Source organism: Neopsephotus bourkii, unplaced genomic scaffold (genome assembly GCF_033783945.1).
Source record: "Neopsephotus bourkii isolate Nb327-2 ecotype Australia unplaced genomic scaffold, CSIRO-AGI_Nbou_v1 NB_1792, whole genome shotgun sequence".
NCBI lineage: Eukaryota > Metazoa > Chordata > Aves > Psittaciformes > Psittacidae > Neopsephotus > Neopsephotus bourkii.
Window position 1 is genome coordinate 12,866,202 of NW_026902266.1, and position 15,980 is coordinate 12,882,181.

Consider the following 15,980-nt stretch of genomic DNA (forward strand, 5'->3'; position numbering starts at 1 on the left):
TCTTCAGGTTCTAAAAGTATACTGCATTTTATAGGTGAAGTCTTGTTTTGATTTTTCAACTAAAAAACAAAGTGTGTCAACTTTACTCATGAATTGGTGCCTGCTGTCATTTCAGGTGGAAAGTGCAGCTGAGGAACCCAGGGTACTGTGTATAATACAAGATACCACAAATTCCAAGACAGTGAATGAGCGTGTTACATTGAACCTGCCAGCTTCCACACCACTTAAAAGGCTGTTTGAAGATGTGGCTTTAAAAGTGGGCTATTTGAATGGAACTTTTGATTTAATGTGGGGGAATGGAGATAGTGTAAATGATACGGTATGGCAAAAGTGCTTTTTATTTTCTCTTGAAAGCAAACATTTGAATCTTCACATTATAGAAAAGTGCTACCTGTATTGCTTAGTGCTCATTTAGTTCCTGTAAAAAAATCTGTTCTCATTGAAGTCCCATAAAAATTTGTAGTAGGTGCAAACACCAGTATTTTGATTTGGGTGAATTTTATTGTGTTATATCTGCATTTTAGTTTCAAAGTCTGCTCTTAATTGATCATGTGTGTGATCATTGAGCAAAAGAAACTAATATGGTCATTCAGATGTAATGCTAGTTTTCATTATCAGTATGTATTTTTAATAATACCCATGATAATTCATCTCCTTTGTTTCCTGTGGTCTTGTTTGAGAAATGTTTTATTGTGTAGTGACTTTCAATGTTTTGTACCCATTTTAATTTATTACATACAAAAAGTATGATTAATATCACACTTGTGCTTTATTGTGAATTGTTGTTGGTTGTAGTTAATATGATTTCTTTAGCTACACCTAGAAAACTTTGTAAGATTCTTAAGAAATAGATCTTTATTTCAGGTCATGTTTATGCTTGCTGAAAGTGTATTTTTGTTGTTGTTTAAAAATAAAGTGTATGCAAGCTATATAGGACATTAGATGTTACTGAAGTTCTACAAGAAACTTGTAGACCAGTGTTTTAACTCCTGAGTAGATAAACCAATGTCTGAGGATGACACTATATAGTAATACCTAATTTATACTATTTGTTAAACTGTTCCCAAGTTCTTTCAGTATTAGTGATGGGTATATTTATAATGGGTAGTTAGTTATTTTTATTTCATCTTAGTGTGTCAGAAGCTATTTAAAGCACCGTACTTGTACAGATTCTGTGTGTTTTAAATCTCTTTAAAAAGAAGCTTAGTTTGTTTGCCCTTTTTTTTGTCTTTAACAGGCTCCACTAGACCAGAACAGTGAAAAAACTGTTCTTGATGCTGGTTTTGAGCCAGGGAAGAAGAACTTTCTGCATTTGACAGAAAAAGATGGTGAGCAGCCTCACGTAATGCCGGTAAGTCAAATTGTTATGTAAGCTGTACTGTTGAGAGGGGGGTGGGGAGAGATGTATGTTCTGTGAATTGCTCTTGTGAGCTCAGAAAATGAAATAAAATTGGGCTGTAAAAAAGGGTCTTCAGGAACCTTCTCAACAGACTTTTAGACTACTATTTTATACTTCTAGGTTTCTCCTGAGTAGGCCCAGTTCCATTAATAATGATTTGCAGTAACTTTTTATTCATGCTTGTCAAGTATTTACGTAATGCTTGCTGTGAGTAGTGTTCTAGGGTTATATAATTAATTAATCTTTGACATGTTTAGAGATAAGTCTTAACATTACAGGTTTAATCATACACCTAATCCCTTTCCTCTGGGTGTTTCAAAGCAATATTAGGTCACTGTGACAGGATTCTCAGAAGCGGCAGTCCTCCATCAACAGCAGTTACCCTCTTTCAAATTTACCCTTAAGGGGAAAAAAACCACAAGAAGAGTTGTCAGTGTTGCTACAAGCAACTGTCTGACATTAAAAAAAAATTCTTGAAATTTCCTATTTCTCAAATACAGGATGCAGTGAAAGATAAACACAGCTGCAGTTTACTTAAGGATTGGATAGACTAATGGTATATTAAGATTTACTGTTTACCTCTCATGTCAGCATCATGCTGCCTACTTAGCCTTTGTTATGGGTCTAATTATATAAAAGGGGAAAAAAAACCCTTGTTTAAATAATTGTGCACAAAATCAGAATTTGCATGTGATTCTGAAAGGATATTGTAATTTTTATATCTGGAAAAAAACCCTCATTCTATATTTCAGTGCAGAAAACTTGAGATGTAGGAGAGACTGAATTGCAGACTTGCTTGTTTTATGTATTCTAGTATTGTATTTAATTATACAGTATTCTAAAGGGCATTTGCTTCTGCTGATGCAAAGAACAATTTCTCAAGGTTTAAGAAGTGGAAGAGCAGAACGAAAGCTACACAAGCAACTGTATATCTGCAAGTTTGTAAAGTTTGTGTGATATGCTTAGCAAAATTGATTTCTTAGCCATGAGAGAAAGTAAAATTTGTAGTTGCTTCAGTAAAAATTTGTTGTCTAATTTTTGCATAAAACCAGTGTATTTATATTTTCAGGAGGAGTCAGGTACAACGGATGACAGCACACAAGACAGATTTATAGGCCCTCTTCCAAGAGAGGGCTCTGTTGGCTGTACCAGTGACTATGTCAGTCAAAGCTATTCTTATTCTTCAGTCCTGAGCAAATCGGAGACAGGTATAGTGTTCTGTTATAAAGGCAATGCTGATTTGTGATTATTTTAGCATATTTTGAAATAGCAGCACCAAGATTTTTGAAATAAATTGTGAATTACTTAAAAAAATCCACATCAGTACTATGTTTTCAGTCATGTTTTCTATGATATTCTCATGTCACTTTGGGAATAGAAGTGCTCTGTCCCATCCTTTTCTTATTTGGAGCCATGCAGTTCAAACTCTCTGTCAGGGGCCTTCCTTTTCTGTATTAATCTGCTGCTGTAGCGTAGTTGAGTAGTCAGGATTGTATTACCAGAAGTACTCACCTCAGGCTGTGTGTTCACTCACAGCTTAATGAGTACTTGATACTCAGTTATAGAAGGGCCATTGCCAAATCTCTGCAGTCTGTGTGTTAACACAGTAAAGTCTTCCTACTGTAGCCCCCAGTTGCAGTTTCTGTGCCTGAACCATCATTCCCCAAGAGGTTCATCCTCCACTGCCTGGCTCCCCAACAGTAAGCAAAGACTGCCTCTGGAAGGGAAGTGTAGCTCTGCCTCTCAGGCAAGTGCCATGGCAGGTCCCAGGAGGCTGGTTGGGTGCCTTTGTTGTGCAGTGGGGGACAGGAGGAGACAGAAACTTACAGCTCAGGAATGAGTCTGATGAAATAAAACTCCGGATACTACTTTGTTGAACAGACACAAAGACAATATTAGTATCACAGTAGTTCATGCGCATTGAAGAATTTTTTGAGAGATAAGACAGTTTAGCTGCCACTTACCTTTTCTCATTTAATACTGTGAAAAGATGATCTGTATGGAGTAGGGTAATAAATGAAATACACGGTCTCTTCGCAGAAAGTGTCTTTTTTTATGTGGAGCAGTTAGCTGCTTTTTCATTACTAGTATAGAACTTATTTTGTTGTTTTCTTTTTAATACTGAGAGCTTCACAGTATAAATAGGCATGTTTAATTTCTTGCACTATGCTGCTTACTTATCAACTGTTAATATTGCATATTGTGAAGAAAAAAAATTATAGTAAGATGAATATAAGTAAATTCCCTTTTCAGCTACTAAAAAGGCTACTGATCTTTACTAGCTGTTTTAACTTGTTATTATGGGAGGTTTTGGAAGATACATGTGTGAGGGCACGTTAGAGATTATTTTATTTATTTATTTATTTATAGTTCTAAGATGATAGTACAATGCAGATACAAATTATATTTACATTATAACTAGGATATTTCTAGTTGTCACCAGGCAGTAAGCAAGTTAGTACACAGCTGTTTCTTAACAAATTCTCATTTATTCTATAAAATATTTAGATCTGCTATTAAAATACATACAGTTATCTACATCTCCTTTGGTGCAGTAGTCAACATAAAGTGTGGTTATTATTGTGAAACGTAATTCATCATCACTAAAATAACTTCCTGTTATTCAAGGAAATTATTTGTTGTGTAAACTGTTACTCTGTATTTCTCTCAGAAATGAGCAATTGTAATTTTCTCTCAATTTTTATAGTGTAAATAACAATAACAGATGGATGCAGTTCTTAAATAAGAATTCTCATGGAATTGTTTTCTTGTCAAATGTTTTAACTCTTAAAGTGACGTCCTATCTTTCTGTGTTATTTCCATCTTATTCTTCTTGTGTTTCTAGGTTATGTGGGGCTAGTAAATCAAGCAATGACTTGCTACTTGAACAGCCTTCTGCAAACACTTTTCATGACTCCTGAATTTAGAAATGCATTATATAAGTGAGTATGTAGAATAAAAAACTGTTCTTACATTTATGCTGGTATATATCGGTACGAGATATTTTTTAATTCCTCCTGTCAAAATTTCTTTGTTTGGTATTACTGAAGAGCATCCTTGAGGACAAAGTAGGTAGATTTCTAATTTATATCTGCTTAAAGTTTTCAGAGTTTTAGTAAAAGACTAAAATAACATTGCTGATTGTGACATAGACAAGCTTTTTAAAGGGTTTTTCCCCTCTGGAAAACGTTGAGGTAAGTTTGAAGTGCAGTTCGTGTCTGGATTTGTACAGTGAATAGCTTAAAAATTATTTTCATTTGTTTGTTAGGTTAGTACACTTTAGCATTGTCATTTACTGCACAAGTGGAAAGCAATTTCATTTGACTTTCCCAAGAAACAGCTGCAGTTAACCTTTCTAATCTGGCCGAACTCTTGAAATGTAATAAATGCTGATTTAAATGCCTTTTTGAGTAATGTTTTCAAAGCATTTTTAATTATCAAATTTCTTGTGAATAGATGGGAATTTGAAGAATCTGAAGAGGATCCTGTGACAAGTATCCCCTACCAGCTTCAAAGACTGTTTGTTTTACTGCAAACCAGCAAAAAAAGAGCAATTGAAACAACAGATGTTACACGGAGTTTTGGATGGGATAGTAGTGAGGGTAATACACAGCTATTAAGCTTTTGTGATTTGCTTCAGCACCTGCCTGTCTGTTACGGGCTTAAACTACTTGCTGTTGATGGGGAAAAATAGCAGAATAATTGACAATAATTATCGGAATCCTCTTTTTTCAATGAAAACAAAATAGCCTAAACAGATACTTTGTTGTGGTGTGTGTTAGATTTTTAAGGAAATTATGTGTGTGAGTTTTAGGCTGTTCAGGTAAAAAGCATTATATTTTTGTTGTCGAACTAACATTGCAGTTGATTTTTTTTTTCCTTTTCCTAAAGAAGTAGCTCTTCAGGGAACTTGCATCTGTTTTGAATCATGAATGTCAAATCCACGGTTCCCTAAGTAGAAGATAATATGGATAATGCCATAAAATCAACCACTTCTTGTCTTTTTGGCACTTTTATAGTGTAATTTTGCCCCATAAGCAGCTGATCTTTCCATGAAGTAATCACATGATGATAAGGAGTTGAAAATTGAGTTTTAGAGAATAAACACAAAGTGGGAAATGAGCCAGAAGCAGTTTATTTCATAATAGTGCATATTAGCATTTCTGTATCTTTTACATATTCTTGCTTATGTACGTAATTCTTGTTCATGCATAAACTTGTGAGCGTGCTGGCCAATCATTTTTCCAACTTAACAGGCAGCTGCTTGTGGAATTGAGCACTAGCCTAACAGTGAATAATGTAGTGAATAATAGGAACAGACTTAAACAAATTGGTAGCTTTTTAGGAAATATTCTCAGACTATAGTTAGTATTAGGACTATTAATGTCTTTTGTTTTAATTAAGATTAATTTCATTTTCTGACAGCTTGGCAGCAACATGATGTACAGGAGCTTTGTAGAGTCATGTTTGATGCTTTGGAGCAGAAATGGAAGCAAACAGAACAGGTAAGTGTATAAAAGCTTTCTTCCGTTCATTCAGTGGTGTGGTATTGCTTTTGGGTTTTGTTGGGTGTCCTGGGTTCAGCTGTTAACAGTTATTTTTCTCCTTCTTAGTAGTTAGTGCAGTGCTGTGTTTTTTAAGAATGATTTTCGAAAATGTTAACTTGAGTTTTAAATACCAAGTTATTGAGGGTCTTCAGTAGTTGCCAGATGTGTTGCTTATGTTTTCCTTCCCAATTAAAAGTGGAATATTCTGAACTCTGGATACTTAATCTTCATTTGAAGCACAGAAAATGGTTGTGTAACTCCCGTGATATCTTCCTTGCTGTCAGTATTTATTAGGCTATGCTGTGGGCTCTTGAAGCTCAAGCCCACTCTCTTAATGTAGGAGAAAAGAATATATTCGCATGTATTCACATATATTCACAACATTCTGATAATGGAGAACTTGTAGGCCAGTTTTCAGTTTTGTAGATTGACAAATACTTCATCTTTCTGCATCTGTCTGGAGACACAGGGAAGGTCTGCAGAATCAGTCTGTTAACAGTGTCTTCAAGATCAGACTTGGTTTTAAAACACAAACTTCAGTAGTCACTTTTAAGACATGACTGTCAAGTACACTGTGAAGCTTTATGTAATGTGGTTTGAGAAGCTCAGTGTGTTCTGTGGTGTGGTGGGGGAGGGTAAATGGGATCAGGAGGTAGATGTTGGAGAATGGTATTCCAAATGTGTAGCTATGCAATTAAGAATTAGTTTAAAAAAGCCATTGTTCTGTTCAGGAAGAATGTTCTGTTTTGTTTGTTTAAAGTTCTGTGGGATATCTGTTTGTTTCAGGCTGATCTTATAAATCAACTGTATCAAGGCAAACTGAAGGACTATGTAAGATGTCTAGAATGTGGCTATGAAGGCTGGAGAATCGACACTTACCTGGATATTCCTTTGGTCATCCGGCCCTATGGCTCCAACCAGGCGTTTGCTAGCGTGGTGTGTACTATTATCCTGACTAATAGTGCATCCATACACACATAGAATACATAATGCGACAGTGGTATAATTTGTTACATGGTAAGTATCATCCTAGATACTCCATCTTGGGGTGTTCGTCTTTGTGCAGTGAACCAGCTAGCAAGTTCTAGAAGATTTATTTTTTTGGCTTTTTGGTTGTTTTTTTTTTTTGTTTGGTTAGGTTTGTTTTTTATTTCTTTTGCCCTTCAATGAGTCCTACTGGTGCATGTATAAGGGGAGGGGAAACGCAACTTTATTGCCTTAAGGCTGCAGTAATCAATTATTTTCTTACTGATAAAATCTTCAGTATTTACTTGAGATTTTTATGAGATCACAAAGTTTTATTTGGGTTGTTCTCTTTATTGGCACATCTGCTAAATTTTCATAGCACTGTTGAAAGTCTTAGTTGAAAGAACAGAATGTCGATTTAAAATATTTAGTTGCCATGTTGTTGCTGTGCTTCTTAAAGTTCACTTCTCAAATACCATATGCTTTTGAAAAGCTATTTAATATTAACAAATACTATCATACACTAGTGTTCTCTTTTGCTCCAGCATTACTGATGTTGGCAAGCATATATATTGATTAGTAGATCTGTGGAAATCTTCTTTTATCTTTCCCACCCCCTGAAAAGAAGTGATTGCAAACTCTGGAATTCCACTGTTGTGGCTTAAAATACCAGTACTATGGATGAAGTTGTGAGAGGGAATAAGAATAATTTTACACAACAAGTGTTTGTTTAATTGGCTTACCAGGTTTATTATATATAAGTATTTTTCCTTTTGTATTTAGTATTCTGGCAGTATTTTTTAAGCGCTTACAGTCAGTCATTCTTAAGGGTAGGTCTGTTAAGAATTGTTAGAATTAGGTTAAACTGCAGTGTAGGTTCAAAGTACTTTGCTATTTAAAGTTGTAAAGTACAATATTGAAAAGTATTAAAGATGAGAGACATTGATCTCACAGAAGGGGTTCAAGTTACTAAAGTCCTTTGACTTTTAAAGGTTGTATTAAAACATTTAAAACTATCCAGTTAATTGAAGCTGTATTAATACAGATTAATATTTTATGTGTATGGCTTCCCATTTTACCTTTTAATTTCTAGAAATACTTCTGAAATTGATTTTTTTGTTGTAGTTTTTATGCAATAATGAGATTTTTACAGTCTCTGAAAGTAATGAAAATAATTCAGTGTATGTAGCTGTATTTGGCATTTAAGAATGCATTGTATGTGTGTCTCAAACTGAGAATTTTTTTACTTAAGTAGAGTTGAGTGTAGTGGAATGCAAAAAAATAAAACCCAAACAAATTTAAAAAAACAACAAACTTTGTATATTTGTAAAAACACAGCTTGAACAAGCTTGAGAACTTAAACATCAGATTACTTTTAGTAGTATTTGATACTTCTTCTGTAAATCAGCATTTACTGGGTTTACCACATTGAGGAAGAGTTTTAAGATTTTTGTACAGTTACATGGTTGCCATTTGTATTGATGCTTCAATTTTTGAGCTTTTTTGATTCATATGCTGATAATATTCAGTTGATTCTCCTCCCTGCATTTGTACTATCTATAGCAGATGTAATTTTTAGTTTTGTAGTCTTCAACAGTGGGGAGATATGGAGGATACTTGCTTTTGGAGAAGGGAAAAATCGCCTGTTTCTAAATGGAATTCTCTGAAGGTAGTATCCTCCATTGATCCATAGATGATGGTGATATAGTAGGTGTAGGTAAAAGGGTATGAGTGAGAGATCAAAAACTTCACACATGCGCTAATAGGGCTTATAGAAGGGAATGTAAAACTTTTTAGACCTTGCTAGTCAGCTCCTGAGGGAACTTGCAGCAGGCGATACAACCCAAGATAGGGGATCTAAGGAGGATACTACCTTCAAAGAACTCTAGTTAGAGGTAAGTGATTTTCCATTACTTTCTAATAAGAGAGAATGGATGTATGAGCTTAAAGAAAGGTTAATCTGTAGATTGCAATATAAAGTGTATTATCCCACTGTTCGACATTGTGTACTATCAAAAAATGTAGATACCTGATCTGTTGCATTTATCTATAAATATATGTGTATTACTTCAAAATACTTGGGGACGTTGAAGAAGTGGGAAGGATAATGTTATGCTTTCTTTATTTCCTAATATGAATTAATTCTGAAATTCTTCAGTATGTTCTTAGGGTTTGTGTTTTGATTTATTTTTTTTTCTCCATACCCCAAGTTCCTGTAGTAAGACCGCATAGCTACAAACTCATTAAGCAGCTCTGGGCTAATGGGTTCTTGTTAGTATGTATCTCAAGTTAGTTTCTCAAAAAGTACTTAACTATCTGCCTTGTTCAAAGGCATGGTTTAAAAAAAACCCCACCTGAATTAGTATTTTCTTGAGGTCAGTAGTAGATACATAGAAATATGTAGCTTATTTTAAGGGAGGTAAGCAGGAGCAGCAATTCACATACTGATCTCTAGGCACTAGTATCATTTGTATAGACACTTGAATTTACCAGCAGTTGACATAAGCTATATTTATTTTATTTTTTTTTTTACTTCAAAACATGAAAGAATTTTCAAGGTGAAGAACAGCTGAGAGGAGTGGGCTGCAGTGGGGAGCTCACTGGCACGCTGAAACCACATTACTAGAAATCAGTGGAAATGGCTTTCTAATAACAGAAGACTAGTAGTAATGCAAGTACTCGGGACACGTAGCAAGTACAGTTCTGTTTCGTTAAGTGTTGTTAGTTTCCAACATCTTTTGTATGTTAGCTGTTCCTTTAGTGCATAACTATGCGTACAAGTATGGACCTTTTTTGGGCAGAAATTAATTTGGACTTCTGTGTGAACTTTGTGGTGTCATTGCTGAACTAAAACTTTTGAAGGCAGAATATGGATGATGTGATATTTACTTTTTCTAAGCTAGATTGGTAACAACAAGGTCTTGTATTTTTAGTTGAGTATATTGTTTGAATATGGGAAAACTAGCAGAGCTCTGAAAATCCGATGTGACAGTTAGTTTCCTGGTTTTTCCAAGAAAAGTTTTGCCCAGTTGTTATTTATTATCTAAGTTTTCATGAAAGTTCTACTGTTCCTGTTCACAGGTTTTACAAAACTTGCACATTTACAAGTGCTTGCAGTAAGATACCTGTGGAACTACTGACTATATCATAATGCAGTTTTGTGGAGAAGGGTGTCTCTGAAGAGCCTGTCTTTAGCCAGACAATTACTAGATTGAACTCTTTGTTAGTGAATTTCCTTATGCTGTTATAAATCTCCTAATTAGAATCTTGAAAACTGGATATACTCAGAACTTAGGTGGCCAGGGCCCTGAACAATTTGGTATAAGTTGGTCCTGCTTTAAATAGGGAGTTAGGATCAGATGATCTCAAGAAGTGTCTTTCAGCCTGTCTTGTTCTTTTGATTCCATGAGCTGAAAAAAATTTATCTAAATAGCCTTTGTCATTTATGGTGTATAGTATGGTGTGTATGTGTGTGTTGGGAATGTTGAAAATGATTAGTAGCTTTAAGGCTGCATAATAGTTACCTCTTTGAAGATAACTTCAAAGGTAAAAGTTACTATAAAATAGAGTTGTCATGTGATAGGTTGTACAGTATAGAAGCTTTGTCACTGATCTTGCTGAGTAAACAGAGTAGAAAATGGTGAACTGCATTAGATCAGGAATTGTATTAAGAAACATCCTAATCAGCAGAACTAACTTCTGTATAAAGATTACATAGGAGAAAACTGGAGGAGACACAAATGAGTAAACCTTAGGAACAGTACTGTTTCTCATAAAAGGCTTGAAAAGCCCATGGCTATTCATAGAGCTTAAAAATAATGGAGTTCTCAAGAGTTTTAATTAGGTTTTTCAAAGCACAGCTCGCTATGTGTGGTGAGGAGTGAACCGCAAAAGTGCTGTAATAATACTTCGTTCAGTTTTGGGGGCACTGAAGGATGATGACTTTTTTCCCATATGTAAAAATGTATAGTATGTTTCCTTGTTAAATTGCACATCACATGAGACTGTTACATAATCATTTGCATCCCATCATTTGTATATTCCCATTCATTCGTATTCCTGTTGATGCAGGAATCACAGCTTTTTACAGTCAAAATATATTTTTGTTGTCTTAATTGGCATTTGGTTCATCAGAGAGAGTTCTGTGGTCATTATAGGATGTTTTCTATGTTGGTTATTAACTTTGCTTTCATTTAAGTAGTTCTGAATATTAATTCCTTAATTAGTTTACAGAATAGTCAAAATGCAGTAATGTTTCTTCCCCTTTTTAAGCAGGGTTATAACTTTCTTAGTCTTCTGTTTTACTTAAGAAAATAATTCTTACATTTTAGAATGACATTTCTCACATTTCAGTGTATAATCAGACTAAACATCAGCTATTTGTTGCCCTTAACACAAAAACAACTTGGCGTCTGTAACATTTAGGAAGTGAATATATAGACAGCAGTTTAGTTCAGACTAACACGTTTTTGCATGTCTAAAGAGTGTATCTCTGCTTAAGAGCTGTGATTTCAGGGCTGTTCAAAGGCTTTGCTGGCTGGATCAAAAGATATTATAGTGAGGTGACTGCCTTCAAAGTACAGTTGTTCTATTGAATTTGTCACATTTTTAGTTTGTGAGTAGTTGTTATCTGGAATACTGTCCCTTTTTGAAAAGTCATTTCTCCTGGAATAGCAGCAGGGCTTTTAAAACACTTTCATTTTATCATTGCTGTTTGCTGCTTCCCTGAGTTTTCAGAAAGAAAGGAGGGAGAAGGGAAGAATTGGAGGCTTTTTGAAGAACTTGGCATTTCCTTGATTTCGTCCCAAACTGTGACTTGCCAAACAACATGATTTAGATAGTAATCTTAAATCTGTGCCGGTCATGTTACAGTTGGTGAGTTTACTCTGCCCAATTAAAGTCCCTTCTCACTTAGCCAGGCTTCAGAGAACAGCTACAGTTCATTGTAAGAGAGTGATTTTAAAAACATCGTTTCTGTAGATTTTAGTTAAACTGAGTGTTTAAATGTGCTAATTGTATTTGTTTTCACCTCTGTAAGTGAACAGAAAACTTCTGGTTTCCACCTGGTTTCTGGTTCAGAAACACAGAGCTTATTGGCTTGCAAGCTGACTGGATTAAAGGTTGTAACATTTAAAATCTCTGGGTAAAATTTTGCACTGAACCCATCCCAGTATTCTTAGTGAATTTTGTTTGAGCAAATTTGTTTAGTGAATTTTTGTGCTTGAGCAAATTTGTTTAGTGAATTTCGTTTGAGCAAAATCTCAAGTATATACAACTTACGTTCAATACCATCGTTGCAAATTGTGTTGGGGGAGGACTCGTTATCAGTTTGGTGGTATATCATTGAGCGCCTGGATTATGCTCCATCCCTGGAGCATTGTTCAAGGCCAGGTTGGACAGGGCCTTGGGTGACACAGTCTGCTGGGAGGTGTCCATGGCAGGGGGTGGAACTAGAGATCTTGAGGTCCTTTTAAACCTAAACCATTCTGTGATTATTGACAGAACTTTTAGGCAGCTGTCAGAAGAGAAAACTGCAGTTCTTGGTCAGTTCCCTCATGAGGTTTACGTGAGGAAGCTAGTTTTGTCTTTATATGCACTATATATGTCTACATATATATCTAGATGGTGTCTTTTGGGAAAAAGTTTTCTTGAAATGCAGAACAACCATCTCAAAATTCTGGTAGAAGTGGGCCAAAGCAGGGTTAAAAAAAAAAGAAGAAGGTTATTTTCAGAGCAGTTGACTGAACAGACACGACTGAATGTGATGTGCAAGATAACAGGATTCAATGTCATTTTATGTTGTATGATTATTAAACCAGACAGTTTGGATTTACCAAATACTGAATGAATTATTGTTAGCAGTAATTGTGGTTTAACAGTTTAACTTTGGGCTGGGTTGAAGGGTTGGTTTCCCTTCATATTTTCCTGACTCTGTGTCTGTATCAAAGTTCATGTCAATCAAATTTTGACTGTAGATTTAATTGAAGTAATTTTGTGTGTTTGCAGTCTCATAGTAAAATTGTAATTGTGGTTTATGCCTTCATAGTAAAACATTATTTAAAAATCAGGTAACATCTTTTTATTATTAGGAAGAAGCACTGCATGCTTTCATTCAGCCTGAGATTCTTGATGGCCCCAATCAGTATTTTTGTGAACGATGTAAGAAGAAATGTGATGCGAGGAAGGTAAAGACTGTCCAAATCATCTGCGAAAATTACTTTTGGCAAATGACCAATCCTGACAAAGGCAGCATAATCTTGTCTTTACTTCATCTAGGGTCTGCGGTTCTTGCATTTTCCATACCTGCTGACATTACAGCTGAAGAGATTTGACTTTGATTATACCACTATGCACAGAATTAAACTCAATGATCGAATGACTTTTCCTGAGGAGCTGGACATGAGTGTCTTCATTGATGTTGAAGATGAGGTAAAGTGTTTGGTCTTCAACTTTCTTAAAGTTTCTCATTAAGGAAATAAAAATGCCTAATAAACACATTTTAACAACACTGTTCTTGCACCTAAAACATTCTTTAGCCATGACAGTGTTTTAATTTGAAGTTTTTATATCTGTCCATGTGGAATTTTGTTACCTTGAAAAAGAGACGTATTCTAGTAACTATATTGTTTCCATGCTTCCATAAAGAAGTTGTTTCTTAAGTCTTCACATAAGTGATTTAAACTATCAGGACTTCTGCATATACTGCAAATCCAGAATGAAATGTATTTCTTAAACTTGTGTCTGAATCTGTTTTGATCGAAAGAGGTAATACAAAGCTTTGAAACTGAATGCTGAAGTTGGCCCAGATAACATGAGTGATTAATTCCTTCTGACTCACAATGTTGTGTAGGCTAGAAATGAGATTTTTGAAACTTTATTTTTCACTTTCATCTGCTGGCTTTTAACTCTTCTGGTTTTGGCTAAAATTCATGTGCAGTTACATTCATCAAAAAGTACTTAATCTGCTTTCTGCATTAAAGACTAAATTTATTCCTCCAATTCTGTTCCTGAAAACATTATATTACTTTGCTAGCTTGTAGTGGTATAAGAGAAATACTGCATTGATATGCATATGGAGAGGCTTTTCTGACTCTCTACAAAGCTTGATTTTTATGAAGGATAAGGAATCTGATACTCAAAGTGTTACTGGGGGGTATAAGTGAGAATGGTGATGGACATGGGAGAACAGAACTTGAAACAAAACTAACTCTCAGAAAATTGAAAGAATTACCTGGAGGAAAAAGCATCAGGTAAGAGTTGGATATAATGACTTGTACTAAATGAACTGCATTCATGGTGTTGCTGACATCATACTTTTAGGCTAACAGAACACTAATCATTCTTACTATAATACATTGACTCTGTGTCCAGTGAGTTGAAATACAGAAAAAATCTTTGATTGTGGATGAAAATATTTCCAGTTAAATCAGTTCTCATTAATAGGGCCATGCCCAATCCAAATTGGGTTTGTTATCTGGTATTAGACTTCCAGGTATTTTAATTGAATTAACAAACAAATGGAATAGGCTAGCTGTCCTGGGTTGAGCTAGTAACAAATACAGTCTTGGCAAGTCTGAGGCCAGGTGATAACCATTCAGTTGCACATGAGACCAGAAAATACTGATCAAAGAGGTGGACTGAAGACAGTTGCTAACAGAAACAAGTCTGTTCTTGGTGCTGAATTGCAGAGGTCTCTAGGTTTTTTGGAAGTTTCTTTGTTTTGCAGGTTGGATTTTTTTCATTTCACAAAGGTATTGTTATTTCTTGTTCTGTGTAACTTTAAATGTCGTTTAACGTTTAGTATGTATGTCTTATTTTTAAGAAGTCTCCTCAGACTGAGAGTTGCACTGATAGCGGAGCTGAGAATGAAGGCAGTTGTCACAGTGATCAGATGAGCAATGATTTTTCTAATGATGATGGCGTTGATGAAGGAATCTGCCTTGACAGCAATAGTTCAGCAGAAAGAATTTCTAAGGCTGGCAGTGAAAAGGTATCTTTAGAAAAATGTTGTACTGGCTTTGATTGAAATGGTGTTAATTTCCTTCATAGCAGCCTGTATGGTGCTGTTTTGGATTGGTGACTAAACCAGCAGTGCTGGTAGCACACCAATGTGTTACCTTTCTGAACAGTTTTACACTGCATGAAGTCTTTCTCTGTTTCTCATTCTGCCTTTGTAATGAGTAGGACTAAGGGTGGGCATGAGTCTGGAAAGGGGAATACAGCTAGGATGGTTGACCTGAATTGACCTGAATGTCAGATTCATTCAGTCATCTTGTGTTAATGTAAAGGAATCGAGCAGCAAGTCACTGGAGGACAGCAGTCATCCTTCTGTGGGACATAAATATTGGCAGAGATCTTAGAGAAACCTGATTGAGTTTTCTTGCCAATATAAAATTCATTAAAAATACTTGAGTTTTATGGTAATGTCTACAGTGTGTGCTTCATGTGTTGTTATTCAGTGAACTCATCTGAAATTTGGCCAAAAGCTTATATTCAGACTTGTTAGGAAGCTGTTTGGCTGTAACTGTTACTTTGATAAATATTTAAAGGCTGAGTTGCATTTTAATCTGCACATCTGTCTCTGTTTACATTTACCTTAAACCATTTGAAAGGGTTTTTTGGTAAATGTTCTGAATACTGTCAATCTTAGCTAGAAAAAAGAAAAATTAATAAACATTCATTTGACTCGAATAGGAACAGTGCATTGTAATGTGTCTAGTGCAAATATCATGTCCTAGTATTGACAGTAGCTTTGGCCAATTAATTCATATTAGTTGTTCTCAAGGTAAACCAACTGTCAAGCCATGTTGTTACTTTCTTGGTTTGGGTATCTTAATAATGGATGCAGTGTATGCTAAGAATTTGCAGAACACTTCCTCTGTGTAAACTGGAAATACTTAATTCTTTTAACATTCGTAAGAGTCATTAATGCTCAGTTTTATTTTTTTAATGTATAGACAACACTGAAGGTATGTTCTTTGTACCCGTTATTTCCTTCCTTTTTATGTATGGAAATAAGGGTTTATGACAGCAAACTCGGGGTCATGTGAGTGAAATTAATGGAGAGT

At 35.2% G+C, this 15,980-nt stretch overlaps 1 protein-coding gene across 3 annotated transcripts in view; it reads left to right on the forward strand.

Annotated features, from left to right (window-relative positions):
• The window catches only part of USP47 (ubiquitin specific peptidase 47), a 58,355-nt gene that overhangs the window by 19,075 nt on the left and 23,300 nt on the right, over positions 1–15,980 (forward strand). For 2 of the 3 annotated variants that reach the window (XM_061380211.1, XM_061380209.1), the window contains 10 exons: positions 116–319; positions 1,238–1,351; positions 2,469–2,607; positions 4,245–4,341; positions 4,856–5,001; positions 5,825–5,904; positions 6,733–6,882; positions 13,002–13,097; positions 13,189–13,341; positions 14,735–14,902. In XM_061380211.1, the coding sequence (XP_061236195.1) occupies positions 116–319; positions 1,238–1,351; positions 2,469–2,607; positions 4,245–4,341; positions 4,856–5,001; positions 5,825–5,904; positions 6,733–6,882; positions 13,002–13,097; positions 13,189–13,341; positions 14,735–14,902 (1,347 nt within the window). The remainder of the gene's footprint in view (positions 1–115; positions 320–1,237; positions 1,352–2,468; positions 2,608–4,244; positions 4,342–4,855; positions 5,002–5,824; positions 5,905–6,732; positions 6,883–13,001; positions 13,098–13,188; positions 13,342–14,734; positions 14,903–15,980) is intronic. The other variant, XM_061380210.1, reaches the window with a different exon arrangement.